At 42.3% G+C, this 19,119-nt stretch overlaps 1 protein-coding gene across 2 annotated transcripts; it reads right to left on the reverse strand.

Moving 5' to 3' along the window:
• Positions 1-114: 114 nt before the first annotated feature.
• On the reverse strand, positions 115-18,699 carry stxbp1b (syntaxin binding protein 1b). 2 transcript variants are annotated; one of them, XM_042102432.1, is made up of 20 exons: positions 18,610-18,699; positions 14,977-15,026; positions 14,656-14,737; positions 14,200-14,276; positions 13,839-13,917; positions 13,552-13,655; positions 11,976-12,124; positions 10,831-10,915; positions 10,489-10,619; positions 10,251-10,358; positions 10,039-10,099; positions 9,827-9,892; positions 9,206-9,286; positions 8,192-8,330; positions 7,840-7,949; positions 7,592-7,693; positions 7,304-7,389; positions 3,978-4,132; positions 2,599-2,737; positions 115-1,625 (listed from the first exon to the last, which is right to left on the reverse strand). In XM_042102432.1, exons 1-19 carry the CDS (start codon positions 18,644-18,646, stop codon positions 2,622-2,624), a joined length of 1,818 nt encoding a protein of 605 aa, XP_041958366.1. In that variant the 5' UTR covers positions 18,647-18,699; the 3' UTR covers positions 115-1,625; positions 2,599-2,621. The 2 variants fall into 2 exon arrangements, with proteins under 2 accessions (XP_041958366.1, XP_041958367.1); XM_042102433.1 differs by lacking the exon at positions 2,599-2,737.
• Between the last annotated feature and the right edge of the window lie 420 nt (positions 18,700-19,119).

The raw sequence follows: 19,119 nt of genomic DNA on the forward strand, positions 1-19,119 counted from the left end.
GCACCCTCTTGTGGTCATTAAAGAACAGAGACCAAAAACAGCTGGCATGTAGGGACATATCACAACAACATCTAAATTGATTAGGCCCAATCATGATCTAAGCCCAGTGCATGAATTTAAACAGCATGGCAAAACAAGCTTTCGTTGTATGTGGGAACCATTTTATTTCACAGCTTCAGTACACCAGGGAGTAATAGTTGTACTTTGTAATGCCCATGTTCAGAATTCCAATAAGGTCGACACACGGTAAAATGAATTGTTATGGCTTCTTTTCCACTAATGAAGTGACTTTAATCACACAAACTGTGGACATTATAGAGGCAACATAGACACACAGAGCAGACACACATCGATGGAAACACGCACAGACACATACACACACACTCACACACACACAAACACACAAACCTACGACTAAGGGGACACACATCATCCCTAGACTGGGGGAACATTCCATAGACACACAGAGCAGACACATATCGATGGATACACACGCACACACACTCGCACACTTACTCACACACAAACACACGACTAAGGGGACACACATTATCCCTAGACTGGGGGGACATTCCAAAGAGCGGAAACTGCAGGACCAGTTGAATGGAGGTGAGATGCAGGAGACAAACAGATCAGCTAAAAGATACAGCAAGATCTCCTCTCTACTGACAACAATATTGCTAACGCTAACTAACTACAATACAGTGTGTCTTCACATTGGCTTTTCAAAAGGACATAAAAACAGCAATATATGTGGCATTCACTCCAACAAAAAAAACCCCCTGAGCTACACACTACAGGAAAAGGACAGCATGACTACATTTTTATAAAACATTTAAAAATAAGCCAAATGTCAGACTTGGTCCTTTGTGGTCTTATAACCACTGAAAATGTATAAGCAGGGGAAGCAGGCCTGTAAATCCATACACTTAACAGTCCCCATCTGAAGCCTCTCTGGTCCCTATCTATGTGTACAGTAGATAGCATTGACATTTACATTCGGTAGAGCAAGTGACTTCCTGTAACACTGTATACTGTATATAAATATGACGACATTTTGCAACATTGCATTTCTCTCTCTCTGTGATGATGATAATTCTGAAAGCTGAGGCACACTCCTGTCCAGACCCTTCCTTAGTCAACAATCCAAAATGAGTCACTTCCTGTGACTGACCTCATGTATTTGTACGTGTAACACGCAGACATTATAAACACAGCACAGTCAACTTGGCTTCTTTTTGTCAACAACATCAACAGTATTATGGAGACCGGCAACTCTACATGTTGCCTTTATGTTGTTACTCCATACTATACATGTATACCTTATACATGGGGAGTGATTGTTATAACCACATTTGGCATAATCTGGAGGAACTGTGAGTGTTGTAGAAGATATGAAGAACTGTCACGCCTCATTATGAATGCACGCATATAAAATAAGGTGGGTATTTCCATGGCTTTCATCTTGTGCTCGTAGATATGGGAGTGCTGGAGAGGGAACAGGTTGAAGAGAGGGACAGCTTGGACAGTGTGGACAGAGTCTCAGAAGTCCAGCCTATATTTAGGTTTGCTCATGTCTCTGACGGCTTGTAGAAGGCGAGTAGGGTTGATGATGTCATTTGATCCTTTATCAACGAGGGTACATGAAAAGAGAAGAGACAGCCAGTTATCAAAATGGCAGTGGAACAAAAAGGGAACTTGCAGCCTTTCAAGGACCTCTTCAGATCTTTGAGAATGATTTCTGCCTGACGTGATAAAGAGGTAATCAGAGACGATGTCAGGCAGATAAAAAATGGAAAGCCATCATGAATTTCAATAACTCTCCATCTTTCTTCTAAGGGGAGAAGTGGTCAGCGAGCATGCCTTTCAACTAAAAGACACTAGCCAAGGCACAGAGAAGACTCAATTATGATTTCATGGAGTGATTATGATGAAACTGACGAGCAACAATGCAGGTGTTAGTTGGTTTTCAAACCATGTTTCAGGCTGATTGTCAATTAAAAGTAGAAATTAAGTTCTTGCAAGGGCTTGCAAGACAACAGGCCTATACAAAATGTGTTCTTAAAATATTCTGACATAAAAAAAAACTGTTCACTCAATTGTTCTGTTCACTGCTCACTGTTTAAACAACTATTAAAGTATGCTATTGAATTATTAGCCAATTTTCCCATTTAAATCATTTCAGCCTTTTAACCAATTTGAATAGTCTAAACATTTAGATTACCATACAACCACAACACATAACACAATTGATTCAGAAATACAGGGACAAGACAAAATCTAGGGAGAGACACAGATTGGAGGTTCTAGGTTCAGGAACTGGGACACAGTGGAAATTAAAACACACACACCTAGCAGCAAAGCAGGAACTAAGTTGAGATGACATCAGAGAATTTCACAGACACATAGAGAACCAGATGACTGGCTTGTCACAGCAACATAAAGTATAGAGCAGGTAGGCAAGGGCTACAGAGTGGTAGGAGGGACTAGGAGGATTGGCTTTTTTTTGGAAGGGTCGTTGTCTGAGAGAGAAGGAGACATGTAACAGCCTAGGCAAAGGTAAAAGGGGAAAGGGCTGTATGAACAGTTTCTCATTACTCGTTCATGCTCTCCTCTCTCTCTCAATTCTCCTCCGCCTCTGGGGTGATCTGGTCTTCAGCGGCGGCGTTGGGGTCCAAGAAGTCCTGGTGCTTCAGGGCCGTTAGGTATTTCAGCGGTGTGACTATGTGGGTGGAACCTGTGAGAAGACAGACTCTTCATGCTCCTCTTACAGCGCGGCCCCAACACTCATCTAACAAAACCCTCCCAGGGAAACCGCTGAGTGCATTGGATCCGTGCTCCAAACACAGTGCGTTTAATAATGAATCAACAGCAGCTCCACACAGAACTGCACAGGTCAAATGTGTTTTATAACAGCTGTCTCCAGATACCATTTGAATCTGCCTTCAGGAGTAAACACTAGCATTGCTATGAGAAGCACTGCATACAGTACCGTTAAATACAGATCAAAACACAAATCAGCATAGATTGACCTGAGAGCTTCATGACAAAATAAGTGCTCTGCTGGTAATGCTATTAAAGAATACAAAAACACAGTAAAAGAATAAATACGTCCAGTCTGAGGAGTAGCAAGTGTCAGAAAGAACTACAAAATATATTGTATATATTTGTATAACCCAAACATGGATGCAACAATGAGGCAAAACACCCTCTTCTATAATATTCAAAATGCTAATTAAACAATTATTTATTTAGGCCTAGTTTCAATCTTGCATGCATGCTACAGAACAGCCCCAGGGCCGAACCACACATCATAATGCTACTTTTTGCAAATGAGCTTCAACTTGTCTGTGGCACTAACTCAGTCAGCACACACCTCGATCTCCTCTCCAACCCCACCCTGCCATTCCAGCATAACACTCATATTCCGTCGTTAACCCCCCCCCGCCTCTGTACCGCGGCTGTATGGTCATGCACATAGATGTGCCAGCGCTGGCTTTCTGTCTGGGTGACAGCTTGAGCTGAGTCAGCTACCACAGCAGCACAGGATCAAGCCCGATTGCAGACGTCCTCTGCTAGCGTTTATGCTAATATTACAGACTACAGACTACACAGACTTTTGTGCTGATTTACCATGCCGGTTCACTTTGATATGCATGCTACCATTATGCAAATGACACATGCTTTAGATTCAAAGAATATGTGGTCCTTCATGGTCGATTCATGGTTCATTGTTCCTGAAACGTATCTCACAGTACAATACGTATTCTTACAAGGTAAAGGTCAGATCTATTTGAATTTAATTAGGACACTATAGGAGAAATAATTTTCTGAAAATTTTGACTGTGCATTTTTTTCCCGTTTTGTCTCTGGGAGAGTTCTGTAATTATTTTAGTTTCAGTCTACCCAGCACATTGTGAGATGAGACTGGACTGATGTCCAAACCCCTCCTCCTCATGACCTCAACTGCCACTCACCAATGAGAGCCTCCCACTTCCCGTTGGCTTGTGTGACCTCGTAGACGCAGCGCATCTCGCTGTAAGACATGCCGCCGATGATGAAGACGATGACACGGGGCCCGGTGCGCACCTCCCCCGGACTCTTGTTCTTGTGCCAGTTGCCATAGCGGGCACTGCCAGGAAAAAAAGGGGGGAAAAGACAAGGAGCAATCGACAGATAGAGAAACAGACACAAAGACAGGTGGGAAGGAAATGAAATTAGATTATTGATTATGAAATACATAGAAATAAGGATATACAGGATATATGTTGTGATAGTAGCCTATACCGGTCAGAGTTTCCACTTGAAAAAAATGGTGCCGGTCAAGAGGTTTCGTTTTCCGGGCATTTTGATGATATGATATGCTGGTCAAATATCCTATTATTGCTTAATTAGTCAAGTTGAGGAAAACTGACAGGCTGTAGCTATAGAATGCAACATGTTCATTTGCATAACTTTAGGTAAACTTGGCAGGATTAGTTATATTTCCCCCTCTGCAGGAGAAGTTGTGCATTATGCTATTTCAAACTGTGGAAAAAGATAACGATAAAGCACATGGATTTGTTTACAAGCTAGCGAAATGGTTAGCATAAGTTCGGCAGAACAATGTGGATGTTACAAAGTAAGAAACACGATTTAAAATGAGTTTCTTATTTATCACTTCACTTACTGGGATGGTAGTCCCAAAGTTGCAAGGTTGGTTTTCCGCTTGGAGATGCTAAGGGTAGCGGCATTTTCACCGGAACAGGTCATTTACTGTAACCATCCAAATTATTTCTAAACAGGTTTATTAAGTTGAAATAGTTGCCCTTTATACATGCTTAACTAGTGTCAATTTAAAGATCTAGCCAGTCTCTATGCTATTTTCATGGACAGCAAGAATCTGCTTCGTTCGTTGTTTTAATAGGCTACATTGTTTGTTGCTGCTACCCACGTTATCTCCAGTGGTTCAACAGTTTTACTTGCTCAGAGGGGTATTCCAGAAAGGAGGTTTAACAAACACTGAGATAAAACTTAACCTCTGGGTTGTCTGAACCTGTGGCGACATCATCTATTGAGAGTCGAAACAATGAGTGAAACCGGCGAAACGAAGAGCACCGTATTTTTGAGAGGCGGAGTAGTCGAGGCTTACGAGGAGAGAACTGTAATAACAAAAAAAAGAGCAATACTTAAGCGCCTGCGTCCGAGACCTTGCTTGGCAGAGAACAGCCTAACTGACCGTGTAAATGCGTACGTTTAGGATAGCCTATTTAATGTCAAAGGCACAATTAAATAATTCACTGGACATCACGTATTGTATTGACTGCTTTGAATGATGCTTTCTTAAACTAGCCTACCTTGTCACAGATTGAGTGGGCCATAGAATTCTTTGAGAATCCCACATGTAATTTTCTATTTTAACACGGGTTCTGCAGCTGTGGGCCAAGTTAAACTTTTGCGCTCCATCTTGGGAAGGGTTAATGTCGGAAGGCATGGGTAGCCTATTGGACACATTTCAGTGCACATTTGGAAAATTTAATAAGTGATGCTGACCTGCCAGTTGGTGAAACTACACATTAATGATCCTCGTGGGTTTGTGTCCAGGAAAACGAATGAATGTTGCGCAGGGACTGCTTTAGCGCAAGGCAAACTTTACGCACTGACCGACAGCTTGCCGATATGCTCTGCGTCTCCAACACTACAAAAACTCCCAGTCGGAGAGCGTGTGTAGCCTATAAAAAAAATATTTTATCCCAAAATGCCATCAGCATTCTTAACCAAACTTAGTGACAACATGCATACCCGGCTGAGCTGTACAGCTATATTTAAACTTATTTATCAATTTTCTATAGGCTATGTTTCCCCTTTTTTGTACTGTACTTGTTTTAATTATATCTTCAATGTGTCTGAGATGTTGTTTGTCCATCTGTCTGGTGAGCCAAACACAAATGTCCACTATGGTGTAGGCTAGGCTAGCTAGCCTACATTAAATATTTATTTTATTCTATTCTAATCCACCATGCTGCTTTTCAAGTAGCCTATATTTAGAATTCAGCTGAAAAACTCTAGCGCTCTTGAAAAACTCGTTTGGAAAATAATGGATAGGCTATCATGTGATGTCTTGGTCTTATCGCCCTCTCACGGTGAATTGCACGGATGAATATTACATGATTTTGTGCTTCTTTGTCAATCGGACCTTTGTCAAAATGAAACGCCATTGTGTGACAAGTGTAAAAATAGCGGCCTGATTGAACATGCACTGAAATAACCGAACATAATTGAACATAACCTGAACAAAACCTACCCCCTACCAGGTTAAGTACAGAGCCTATGTTACCATAGTTACTTAGATTGCCTGATCATTTTTGAGCTTTCTGGAACTGAAATCCCAGGTTTACCGTTTACTCTGGGTTTACATACCCAGTTCAGTTCAGAGCCTATGTTACCATAGTTACTTACATAGCCTGATCATATTTGAGCGTTCTGGAACTGAAATCCCAGGTTTACCGCTAACTCTGTGTTAACATACCCAGTTAAGCCAGTAAACCTGCTTTCTGGATACCCCTCTGATGCGCACACACATTGAATGAATGCTCACTGCTCACACTACTACCCCCTAATGCTATGCCTCTTTATTTGATAACACTAAATTAAGAAATATTTCCTTCAAGGTTCAAAATAATATACAAGAAAGCATGCTCTGGGAACGCAGTTGCATATCCATTGTAGCCATGGGTCTGTCTACATGGAAAATGACAAATGCCTTGGTGCGGCCCACCCCCCGCACCTCCACATCCAACGTCGATTCCAACAGATACGCCCAACACTTTTTCTCTGGTGGTGGTGGAGCTGACCGGACTTCTGAGGCTTCAGGCATTACCGATTTACCATCATCCATCGCGTCTGGCCTCTGAAAAAAGCTTTTAAGGCTAGCTAGTCTGCCTTGACCTGGCCATTTTGAACCATCTCACTCATTTGTTCGTTGTTTAACGTTTTAAGCGTGCGCTTCCTAATGCAGCATACAGTATGTGTGTTGTTTAATAACTTTCAAATGGTAGAGCATGTTCCTTTAAAACATAGCCAAAGGATATATTCTTGCTTTAGTATAGGTCTACATTTTAGGCTTATTCTCAAATTCAGATTGTGTTAGGGGGACTGGATTATTAGCCAATTTCAATCGGACAATTTGTCCGGAGAGATTTAATTTTGTCAGACATTTCATTTTTTTTTTCGGCAAATTACCGGACAACGGAAACCCTGATACCGGTATGTCATGTACACTTTTCCAGCTTATGAGTGTGTGCATTAATTCGCCATGTCTCACCTTGTAGCTGTGGTGGTTTTGGAAGAGGCAGTCCGAGTGGAGATGTATGGAAACAGTTTTGGGTCCAGTTTGTCCTCAACGGCATCCTGTAAACACAAGAAAGAACTGGACTGATGAGGACAATTGAAACATCTGGACTAAACAAATAGGCAAGGAGGTAGAGGTCAAGAGAGACAGATAAGCACAAGGTATTCACAGGATATTTATAGGGAAACGGGCATGAGCTTTGATAGCCTACATATACTTTGAGTTGACATAAAACTATACAACATTAAAAGTATGGTTTACCTCCATGAGGTCTTTGACAAGTGGAGTCCATCGTGAGAGCTGGTATGTCTGCTCGCTGATCCTCTCCTTGCGGTCTGGCTTCTTTGCCTTTTTTGGCGCCACCTGGACATTCCAGTCGGTAAACACACAAATAAATAAAATATAATAAAAATAAATAAAAAATAATATGAATTAACTTCACCCAAGTGAATGAATGAGGGTGAAGCTGTTGCACAGGGGTGCTAATAAGGGTATGAGAGTTTGCCCACCTCTGTGATGATGGGCAGTCCCATGTGTGCCATGTTGGAGATGATGTCACTGTCCTCTGGAGGGATATTGGCATGCTGGAGGAGTTTACAAAGGTTCTCCTCAGAGACACCTGAGAGAGAGAGAGAGAGAGAGAGACAGATAGAAACAGGGAGAGAGAGAGAATCAAACACCTGACAGAAAAGCCAACTCAAATTGCCAGCTGTTCATAATGCAACCACAAGGGGGCAGTAAAGGTAAAACATAGAGAATCCAGGTATGCAAAAGAGGTAAAAATGACAGTAAGAGAAATATTCTCATCCATACACAGCCCTATCTGTAGTAAGTAAGTAGGCAAAATCCATTTCATCTCACCATTCTTCAGGAAGATGTACAGGAGGATAATACGGATCTTGTCGTACACGGAGACGTTGGCATCGAGCAGGACGGGCACGATGGCACGCATGGGGTCCTTGACCTTCTCCCCTTCTGCATCAGCACCCATCGCCAGGTCCTAACAAGTGGAGCAGAGGTGAGAATGCTACACATCCAATGTGTGTGTGTGTGTGCACGCACACCTTTATGCAGTATGTGTGTGTGTGTGTGATATATATATATATATATATAGAGAGAGAGAGAGAGGGATGGGGTTGTTCCCTTGTGAATTTTGTTCCAGAAAATTCTTTGGGATGCTGACTAAGGGCTGAAATAAGGAACTGCCCCAGGAGATCTATCCTGGTTAGTGAAGTTTGCTACAAAAAGAGCAAGGCTGAAATGTATTCTCATTCCTGAAACGTAATCGTTCTACAAAAATGAAATTATCAGAATGAAATGTAAGAATTTATCCAAAGGTGCTCCAAACCTCCTCAACACAAATTCAGAATAATAATATTTAGCAATGGATCAGCAATGGCTTTGCCATTTATTGATCATTCAGCTTCAATGGTGTCTCTTTCTATATAGTATCATTCTGTACTTTGACAAGCACACATTTCATATCCATTAATTAATTCAGTTGAAGTGATTTATGGATTGTCTGACAGGAGCACAGCACAGTACAGAGCTCCAAAAGGGATACGTGCAAATAAATGTGAAACTTTTGAGTGCGCACAAGACAGTTTTGCGTGCGGCTCACCATAAACTTTCACATGCTCACCCGTAACTCAAAGCCCCTAAAAGGACATGGGCAAACAATTTTTTTTGTACATTTCTGGTGCGCACCAGATAGTTTTTTGTGCTCACCAGAAACAAGACATTTCTTTAGGAGCTCTGTAGCAAAGAGTGTAGGAATGCATAGATATTATGGCCTCTCATGTGCCCTCAGTCACACTGGGGGGTAATAGCGGTATCTTTTTTCTATGCAGCAGGTTAGAGGCATCGCCACCGTACCTGTTCCACACGACAGAGCTTGTCCACGGCGCCCTGATACTTGTTCATGCAGTCCTCAGCCAGGTGCAGATGAGTGGAGTACTGGGGGACAGGAGGCAAACAAACGCCAATTAAACAGAAGTTTACTGTAACTAGCTCCTCTTTTCCCCCCCTTAACATTAGTGAACAGAAAATGGTGAACACTTTCAATAATTGTCAGTGAAACTCAGTGAAATGGGGGCAGCCGTGGCCTTAGGGCTTCGGGCTTCAAACCGAAGGGGTATCGGTTCGATTCCTGTCCGACCAGTAGGAAAAATGTGGGCGGGAGAAGTGGTTGAGCACTGCTCTCCCATGCCCACATCCACGGCTGAAGTGCCCTTGAGCAAGGCACCTAACCCCTCACTGCTCCCCATGCACCACTGTAGCAGGCAGCTCACTGCTCCGGGTTAGTGTGTGCTTCACCTCACTGTGTGTTTCACTAATTCATGGATGGGATAAATTAGAGACCAAATTTCCCTCACAGGATCAAAAGAGTATCTATCTATCTAAATGTTGAGATGTTAAGAGGAGGATGCTCAGAGGGTTGTCTGTGTACCTTGAGAGAGAGAGAGAGAGTGTGTGTGTGTGTGTGTGTGTGTGTACCTTGCTCAGCTCCTTCTGATACTGTGGCATTTTTTTCAGCATCTGCGACAGCTCTTTTAGTGTGGTCTGCAGAACACACAACACAAAGAGAAAAAAGTTATAAATGCTGGACTAAACAACGATAGAATGTGCAGGAGACTGTAGGAAGTACACTGTGTGTTTTTTTACCCTTGGTGGTATTTGTACTTTAATGGTTGGATAAAAATGTTTACCTTTTCTCCAGTGTTCATCTTTTTGCTTGATGTGAAGTCCTTCAGCGATTTTGTCACTGCCCTGTACAGAGGGAGGAAGGACAAAATAAAGACTTCAAGAGATTTGTCATAGAGGACAAAATAGAACCCATTATTGATCCACTGGAAAAAAAGAGTCCAAAGAAAGGACATTTTCTGCTGGAAATATGAACAGTCTCATTAGAAAGACCTACGTGGACACTTCTGCAATGTGCTTGTGACGCAGAGTCATCCAAAGGTCATCATCCTCATCCAAAATGACGTCTTTCATACGAGTCTCTCCCATTCCGCTGGTCTCAAACCTGACACACACACACACACACACACACACAAACATACACAATCAATGAACAATTCTGATAAATAAATACTCATGAATACACAGAGTAACTCCAACTGCTGCCACTGTAAATAAAGTGACAGTGATCTTACGAGTAAACATCATTTTCAATGGGCAGCAGGTCATAGCTCATGGCCTGGAAGGTGAGCTCGTGCAGGACAGGAGTCACAGGATCAAAACCTCTGTCCAGGATCAACAGCTGAGAGCGAGCCTTATCGGGACCCTACACGCACAAACACACACAGAGAGAGAGAGACTGCGAGTTAGTGCATCCGTTTTCAAATGTACATACATGAATATATAAAAACATTGGTGCCGTAATTGGTTGCAGTAATACTTTCCTGCGACCACCTCCACTAATCTTATGCCCAGAATCCCGCCTATAACATGATGGTCGTGAAACTGACATTGTCCAAGTCATGAGCTTCTCTCACCTCTCCCATGGTGGGGTCATCTGCCTTGAAGGCGTCCAGTTTGTCCTGCAGAAGCTGAGCCAGAATGGCGTTGTCTTTGTGCTCCCTGTGGGAAAAACATTCGGACACTGAAGAGAGTTGCACCACAGAAGTCATTTTACATTTACATGTACATTTATTCATTTATCAGACACTTTTCATCCAAAGTGACTTACATACCGTATGTCAATTCTATTACCAGGGACTACATTGTCGCCGGAGCAACTTGGGGTTAAGTGCCTTGCTCAAGGGCACAACAGTGGAAGCCAGGAATTGAACCCACAACTTTTCAGGTTACTGCATGCTAGCCCATTTTAAATGCAGATGGACACTATTACAGTAATTGGAAGTGTTCAGAAAGCCTTGTACAACTCACAACCTCAAGGTACTCTTGCAGATGCTTATAGTAAAAAGTACCCTCAGAAAAGTAAAATGCTGTTCACTGCTTGCTGTATTCAGGGATTCAAATGCAATGCACTTTGAGGGGTACATGCATACACATATTCAGCTAAAATGCCCCCCTCCCCCACACACACAATATAAAGACATAAATTGTTATGCTACAATAGCATTGCACTCATGTCTAGAGCCCGGCCCATATGGGCTCCAGATCCAACCGTGCGGCAACCGTGACCCTAGAGAACAGAAGGGACACCTGTTCTTTTCCACTTCATGACCCTAGAGAACAGAAGGGACACCTATTCTTTTCCACTTCATGACCCTAGAGAACAGAAGAGACACCTATTCTTTTCCACTTCATGACCCTAGAGAACAGAAGGGACACCTATTCTTTTCCACTTCATGCGAGCGTTTCTGTGCAGAAATAGCCTACATTGAGAAGACCCGTTCATAGTCATAATGTGTGTTTTAAAGGAGAAATGGAGGCTACACATGTACTATAAAGTCTACTATAAAGAAATAGGGTGCCCACCAACCAGACTCTGAAAAGTAGGACATGTTGCGTCTAAGTGTTACTTATATTTGTGTGCCATGTCTTTAGTTATACTCTTTGTGATTGTAAATTCGGGGTTAAACAGTATTTTTAATTAAACTGAACTGAATTAACAACAGCCCTTCAGTCAGACGGGTCTGTTGCTAGCCCAGCACCCTTCCCCATGGTCTCTTACACTCTGTATCTGACAGCGGGGTACTCTTTGAGTGTGGAGCACACGGTGGCCAGCTGCTCAGCCAGCCTCTCCAGCATCTGGTTCTTCACGTCGACCTTGAAGGGGCTGTAGAAGTCTTGGAAGGCATCTGGTCTGTCCACAGAGAACACCTGTGCAAAAGACCAAAGCACATATCTCATACAGTATAAGCTGCAGTGTTACCGGCTCACACATGACAGTGGATGAAACAGGATGCCCTCTGCAGTACCTCACATTGTAAGAATGGGAACAGCCATTGAAATAGTGCTTTTTATTGTTGGCGTTTGTGCTCTGTGCAAACTTTTTGACACAATGTCTGATTACTCAAGACCAAAAGGACCAATATGTTAGAGGACCTCATCGAGCATTCTAATCACATGACTGCAAACTGAGGGTCAGGTGTGTCTTTGCGTGTGTGTATGTGTGTGTGGGTATTTGTGTGTGTGTGTGTGAGAGAGAGAGAGAAGAAGAAGAAGAGAGAGAGAGAGAGAGAGATGAAGCATGCCCAAACATGATAGAGAGAATAAATATGAATAAAGTCTGTAGCACTGTAACAGTCACAGAGGGTGTCCAACAGTAATCCTCTTTCACAACGCCCCTCTTAGTCCCATGTGCAATTGCCACGCTAGTTCATTCAGCTTTGCATTCATCTCCTAAAAGAGGAACATGTGTTTCATCCGGCAATGACAATCTAAACTCTGAATACAAGACAACTTACACCCTCTCTCTTTTCTTCCCCTCATCTTAGCCTGTAATCTGTGTCAGTCAGCCTCTTCTCTCTCTCTCTCTCTCTCTCATTTGTCTCTCTGTCCATCTATCACTCTCTACTCTCCAGATTCTACCCACTGCCCCATCTGTCGAAGGTCAGATGATAACAATCCTCCTGGTGTACAAGCAAGTTCCTCCTATCACACAACCTTCGGGCCATCCCATTGGTCCCAGGGTAGCATGTGGGTTAGTTATTAGCCAATGGCACAAAGGATTAGAGGTAGGATAGTCCAGCCAGAGTAATGCCGCATCTCTGCCCTCACCCTCTCGGAGGGATTAACTATAGAGGACAACAGCAGAGGATTGGAGGCAAAACTATGCCTCGGCTAAAGCCGCTCTAGAACATTCTATCGTGAGACGCCCCCTCCCCCTAGGCTTCAAGCTGGTTGGGTGCTTTTCTTTCACGGTCGGTTTCTGCTCTGCCCTGTCCGCTAGGCATCTCCATCTCCACGACAACGGGCCTAAAATAACAACCGCCACCGCGGCTAGCACAGCTGCAAACCAAACCTGAAACAGCAACATTTACAAACTGTGAAACTATCAAAAACTAAAAAGCAATATTCAATCGCAACTACACATTATGCCAACTATAGCCAACACAAGAACAATCAAAATCACAGCTTCGCTCATGACATCAGCCAAATTATAACAACAACCCAGTCATGACTTCAAATCCTGCGAAACCTCGCATCACCCACAACTCAATGAACTCTGGAGCCACAACTACATCACCATCAACATCACAACTAGATCACAAGCTCAACAAATGTAATTGTTGAAATAATCTTACCTGCGACTCGTAGGGTAGGAAGGCTATATTAATCTCAGTCAAGGTTTTCATGACTTTGGAGGCCCGGGATTTGGTCAGCAGGCCGAACTGTGTGTCTGGGACAGCTGAGGGGAAAACAGAGGAGACAGCAGTGGTCAGTGGAGTCAGGGCAACACTGCAGTCACCAGGTGCAGTTACATTACAGAGAATTCAAACGTGGTTTGAATACACCAGGTACACACTGGTATTCACACTCACAATTACATTACGGTACTTGGTTACAAACATGGTAAACACTTGTTTCTCACCGTCTGTGAAGAAGACATGAGCCCCCCTGTACATGATATTGCGGGGATCTCTGAAGTCATTGATGAGACCCTCTACAGACTGTGATCAAAAAACAACAGCAGCAATTCTTTAAGAATGTATGCACATATGTAATCTATAAGAATGTATATGATGTACAAGATGCAAATGTATAAGAAAAGAATGGCAGCCCAACTCATCACAAATCCGCCGTTTATTGCTCTTGCAATGTGTTGTTCCATAACAGAGTGTTGTAGGTCATCTAAGTGGCTGAAGGTGTGTGTCTAAGGAGTCTAATGTGGAATGCTTAGGGGAGTTGGCTAGCACGTTGCAGGAGTAGTGAGGTGAACCTGAGACACTCACTTCGTCACTGGGGGTGATGAGATAAATGGCTTCCATGCTGGGCAAGGGCTCACGCCGCTTAGTGATGTCCTCAACAACTAGAAAGAAGAGTGGGAAGAGGAAGAGAGGATAGGAAGGGAGGAGAGGAGAAGAGAGGAAAGGAGAGAAGAGGGGAGAAGAAGAGACGGGAAGAGAGGGGAGGAGAAGAGATGAGAGGAGAGGATGACAATACAAGGAATGAGGGGACAGATAACAATAAAAAAAACAGGGACGAGACAACAAAGAAAGAGAAGAACAAGGGATGACAGAAAAGTAGAGGGGAAGAGAGAGAGGAAATGAGAAGAGTGGAGAAGACAGCAGGGGGAGAGATGTGACATGAAAGAGAGAAATGGAGGAAGAAAGGTGTGTTAGTTATTGGACTGATTTACTGTCAATGGTCTCAAAGAAACATTTGCTCCCATAGGGTTTCAGACTCACTTGTGATGCCCTCCGACATGATGTCTGTCATCTTGCAGCATGAGGAAATCATTCTCATGCTCAGCTTGTCCACCACCAATGCCTGAGAGACAACACAAGTCTAAGTAACTTCATCCCAGTATATCTTTTCTTTTTCTATTCATGTTTTAATAATGTAGGCCTATTATGAATCTTTAGGTATGTTTTCATATACATTCATGTTTTAATAATGTAGGCCTATTATGAATCTTTAGGTATCTTTTCATATACATTCATGTTTTAATAATGTAGGCCTATTATGAATCTTGAAAATATATTGAAAACATAGCATGCAGCGCTTACCTTCCATTCTCCTTTTACTCTGACTTTCCTGATGACATTGTTCATAATCTCTGTTGGTGAAAAAAGGCCCATCATCAGAACACTCAACAGCTAAGTCATTCAGGCCATAATATTATCATATTCTACAGGGTGCATTGCAGAGCTTGGCCTGCGCCTGGCAAGAACTGAAGCATAGGGCTGCTACTGTGTCTGCTGTGTCTTCTGATGCAAGTTTGCTGTGTCAGTATTGTGTTCTGGGTCATGCCACTCAGTAGGCTGTGTGGAGAGTGCATTGGCCTGATGGGAGGAGTAGTGGTGTGCGGTGGCTACTCGGAGAACTATGTGCATGGGGACGAGTGGACATGGCTGACACATTCTAAATATACTGCAGAGGTGTCTGCCACAGTACTGGACAGCTCTCTGGTCTCCCATTATGATAAACCCATGTGATCTCTGCAAGAGCATTCATATGACTGGAGTGATAAGATCTACAGTTGCAGATGACGATATAATGATGGTCTTGATCAAACATCAGCCTTGTGTTGCAATATCTAGGACATACAACATTTTAATTTGAAGCCACGATATTAGACAGTAGGAGTCTGTATGAATGGACTTTATGACGGCATTTACAATAACCAGTCAATCCAGAGAACATTACACTTCATTTATCCCTTAACCAAAACAGCATAAATTAAAGGAACCGTATGTAAGAAATGTATTTCAATTAATCATAAAATGGCCCAGATATGTCACTAGACATTAAGAAATCATGTTCATTTCAAATACTTATATCACTGACAACAGTAGTCCAGCCAGGATAATGTTATTTAAAAAATGAAGTTGCAGCCCTCAACTGATGTTGATGTTGTCATGTTGTGTTTGGGCTTGATGCGCCACCCTCCACCTATCTACCATTCACAAAGTCAGTAGTGTTTCGGCATCCGGGTCGCCAGCTCTGCCAGTCAGGGGGGAGGGGGAGGGGATACACCGCTTTACAGTAATTTGAAAGTGATTGCCGTATCAGTTTTGGCCACAATCTTACATACGGTTCCTTTAATTACGGCATGGTGATTAAAAAAACTAAAAAAAAATTCAATACAAGAAATCGAGAGAGAGCAATTCTTACTGAGGGATACTCAGACTGAATAATTGTTCGTGCAACAATGTTTATTTTCATTATTTATTTGATAAGCACTCCATGTTTTCTGACACCAAAATATATGGCATGCTCCAGATCTTTAAGGCATGCTACACATCTTTGTGTTGTTTCTCGACCAGATGCCATTCACTTGGGGATTCTATGACAGTAGTCAGGTTACGGATTAGCTCTAAATAAACAGTTAAAAAAGATCTTGTCTCTTTGCGGAGCGAGAGGGACACTGCAATCACTGGGGCCTAATCTCAGGCCAATCCTCTTACGCCACACTCCTGCTATTTCTGTGCCACCGGACGTGACATCACGGAAGGGGGGAAAACACACACACACACACTCGCAGACATTTTGGCTTCCAATCCTCAAAAATCATACAAAGAAACCATCAATGACTGTGCCAGCTCTAAAGAGTGGGATATAGGTGCTATTGTAAAGATATCTAAAAATGTATATGATGCTTTCATATAAAAGTTTGAAAAATAGGCACCTGACATTGAAACACATTACATATCCAATAATTCTACTTAATAACAAACCAATTGATAAATGTATGTCGTGTGGCTACACTGTCCTCTAAATAGGTTTGTTTAAAATAAAAGCATAATCATATAACTGGATCCGTGATAGTGCTGTCTATGAGTGAAGACGTGGAGAGATGAGATCCTGATGATGGCTCTCCCTTCACTACTGAGGACTTGAGGAGTCTATCCAATTATTATTATAACTAGATTAACTGGAAATGCCCCTGCGCACGTGACATAATAGTCAGCAACACAAACACAAAAGCAGCTTTGGGAAGTGACGAGTCCTCGTCTCCATAAACATCTATAGCAGACGAGCAGATGTCAGTGATCCACTGGGTGTGGAAGCTATCAGGAGTACTCGAATGATTCATTTTCCGATGGCAGGGATAAAAATACGGGTGAATTCAGAGTTGAGTGTTGACGGGAACATCCTGATTCTATTAGGCCTGTGCTGAACTATAGGCTCAGGTGAGACTGGGTATTTCAGAGGTGAACGTAAATGAAGCATGTAGTCCACCCACTCGAACACATAGTAGATTCTCCTATCAGATGTTAAGATATAGAATGGAATGGAATGGTTTGATATGGAATATGAGTAGGCTATCATCTGATGCCAATTCTGATACCTTATAAAGGTATCAGAATTATGTAAAGCACATTCAAATACTGAAGGTTTACACATATACATTTATATATGTGAGTCACACCACTGAACATTTAGAAAAAAACACTGATTTAATCCCACCAATTGTAGGCTATTAGTATCACACTTTTCATTGAGTAAACAACTATGGACACTTGGGAAGATGGTTATGGTTTTTGTATTTAGCAGACACTTTAGTCCAAATTGAAATAATAAAATGGCTCCCTGCAGTTAAAAACAAAGATGTATACCACGCAAAGCACTGAGCCGTCCAATCTCAACAATGGGGGCTGGCTGCAGGTCACTTCCAGACGACATATTCTGCACTGCATAAATAAATTGTATTCAACTGAATTGAAAGGTCTGCTGCATATTCAAAATCTATAGAGGCTATATCTTCAATATAATTCCAATTCATAAGCAGCCCATCCAACAGGTTCATGACATGAGACCTGCATTGCTAATCATTTTATCTTACAGAACCAAGACTGAAAACGCAAGATGTTCACACCAGAACAGGCCTGTGGAATCAGTATTGGGCCATTCTTCTAGTGTGTTAAAGTCCATCAACACAGAGGCATACACATTGTGTGATACCATCATGATTGCAGACAGATTGAGATTGGTGACCTATAAGTAAAGTCACATGTAAGGTCATATGTCTCCATACAATTGTACAATACTACATTACACGCTGAATTTGTCACATAAAAGGAAAGATACAGGCTTGGACTTAGTGTTTAAAATCAGCACTGTATATTGCAAATGTTTTCAACAATATTCCCAGCATAATATGGTAAGTCGAATCTATGTTTTATAGCAGTCCTCATGTTTTGTTTGACTAGGCCTACACCCAAACAATATTTGGGTAAGTGTTTCTCAGTTACAACAAATGAAACAGGAATGAAGGAATTTACTTTTCAATGTCTTTTACCAGGATGCCATGATATTCTGCACGCAACATACGTGAGTAGGCTATTAAGTGAATACGCAAAGCTACAGCAACGAACACTGAGAGCGGTGTAAGGAGTTAAAACGCTAACAGGAACGATGATAATAATAATAATAATAATAATAATAATAATAATAGGCCTAATGTTCTATTCGAAAACGTCTATCAGTTGCTATCCAAGTTGATCACTATTCAAACTGGAAACGAATTAGGAAAATAGCTGAACAGCAGTTTTAGTGGACTACCCTGCACGAAGAGGCTACAGAAGAGACTGTCCCAGACCAATCTTTGTCTCCAGATAGAGCTCTGCTCACGTCGACACTTTAGCTCTGAAGTTTCAAAGTTAAAATTGAAATGATTAATATCTGAAGTTTCTTACTGTCGCAGACAACCGCCTTGAGCCCGGTGGGTGGCATGATGCTTGCGTTGTGACGGCGCCTCCGCGTCCCTTTCTGTTCCGTCTATCCGACTCTCCACTGGAGCAACGGTGAACGGTCCTGCCCTACACTCACAGATGATTAGGGCGAAGGGGACGTGATTGCGTCGGAACTTAATCCTACGCCTCCGCTCGGCTGTTCGCTCCCTATCGAATTTAACGCACTTGTTCATGGCACACTAAATCACGTAGGCTACAACTTTCGATTATGTACACTTTTTATTTGTTACTTATAAACTATATGACAAACGGGCAAGCACACTTTCTTGTCTCTCCTTGCGTATGCCTACATAGAAAGACTAGATACATATGGGGGGGGGGGGCAATTTGAACAAACATTTAATGAATGTTTGCTGAAAAATTAGTGATGATAACCAGGAAATATGTTATTATACTACTTCCAGTAAGATGCACACCTGCGGATTGGACCTGCGTGCGTAATGGGGTCTCTTT

Source organism: Alosa sapidissima, chromosome 8 (assembly GCF_018492685.1).
Source record: "Alosa sapidissima isolate fAloSap1 chromosome 8, fAloSap1.pri, whole genome shotgun sequence".
In the NCBI taxonomy this organism is placed as follows: domain Eukaryota; kingdom Metazoa; phylum Chordata; class Actinopteri; order Clupeiformes; family Clupeidae; genus Alosa; species Alosa sapidissima.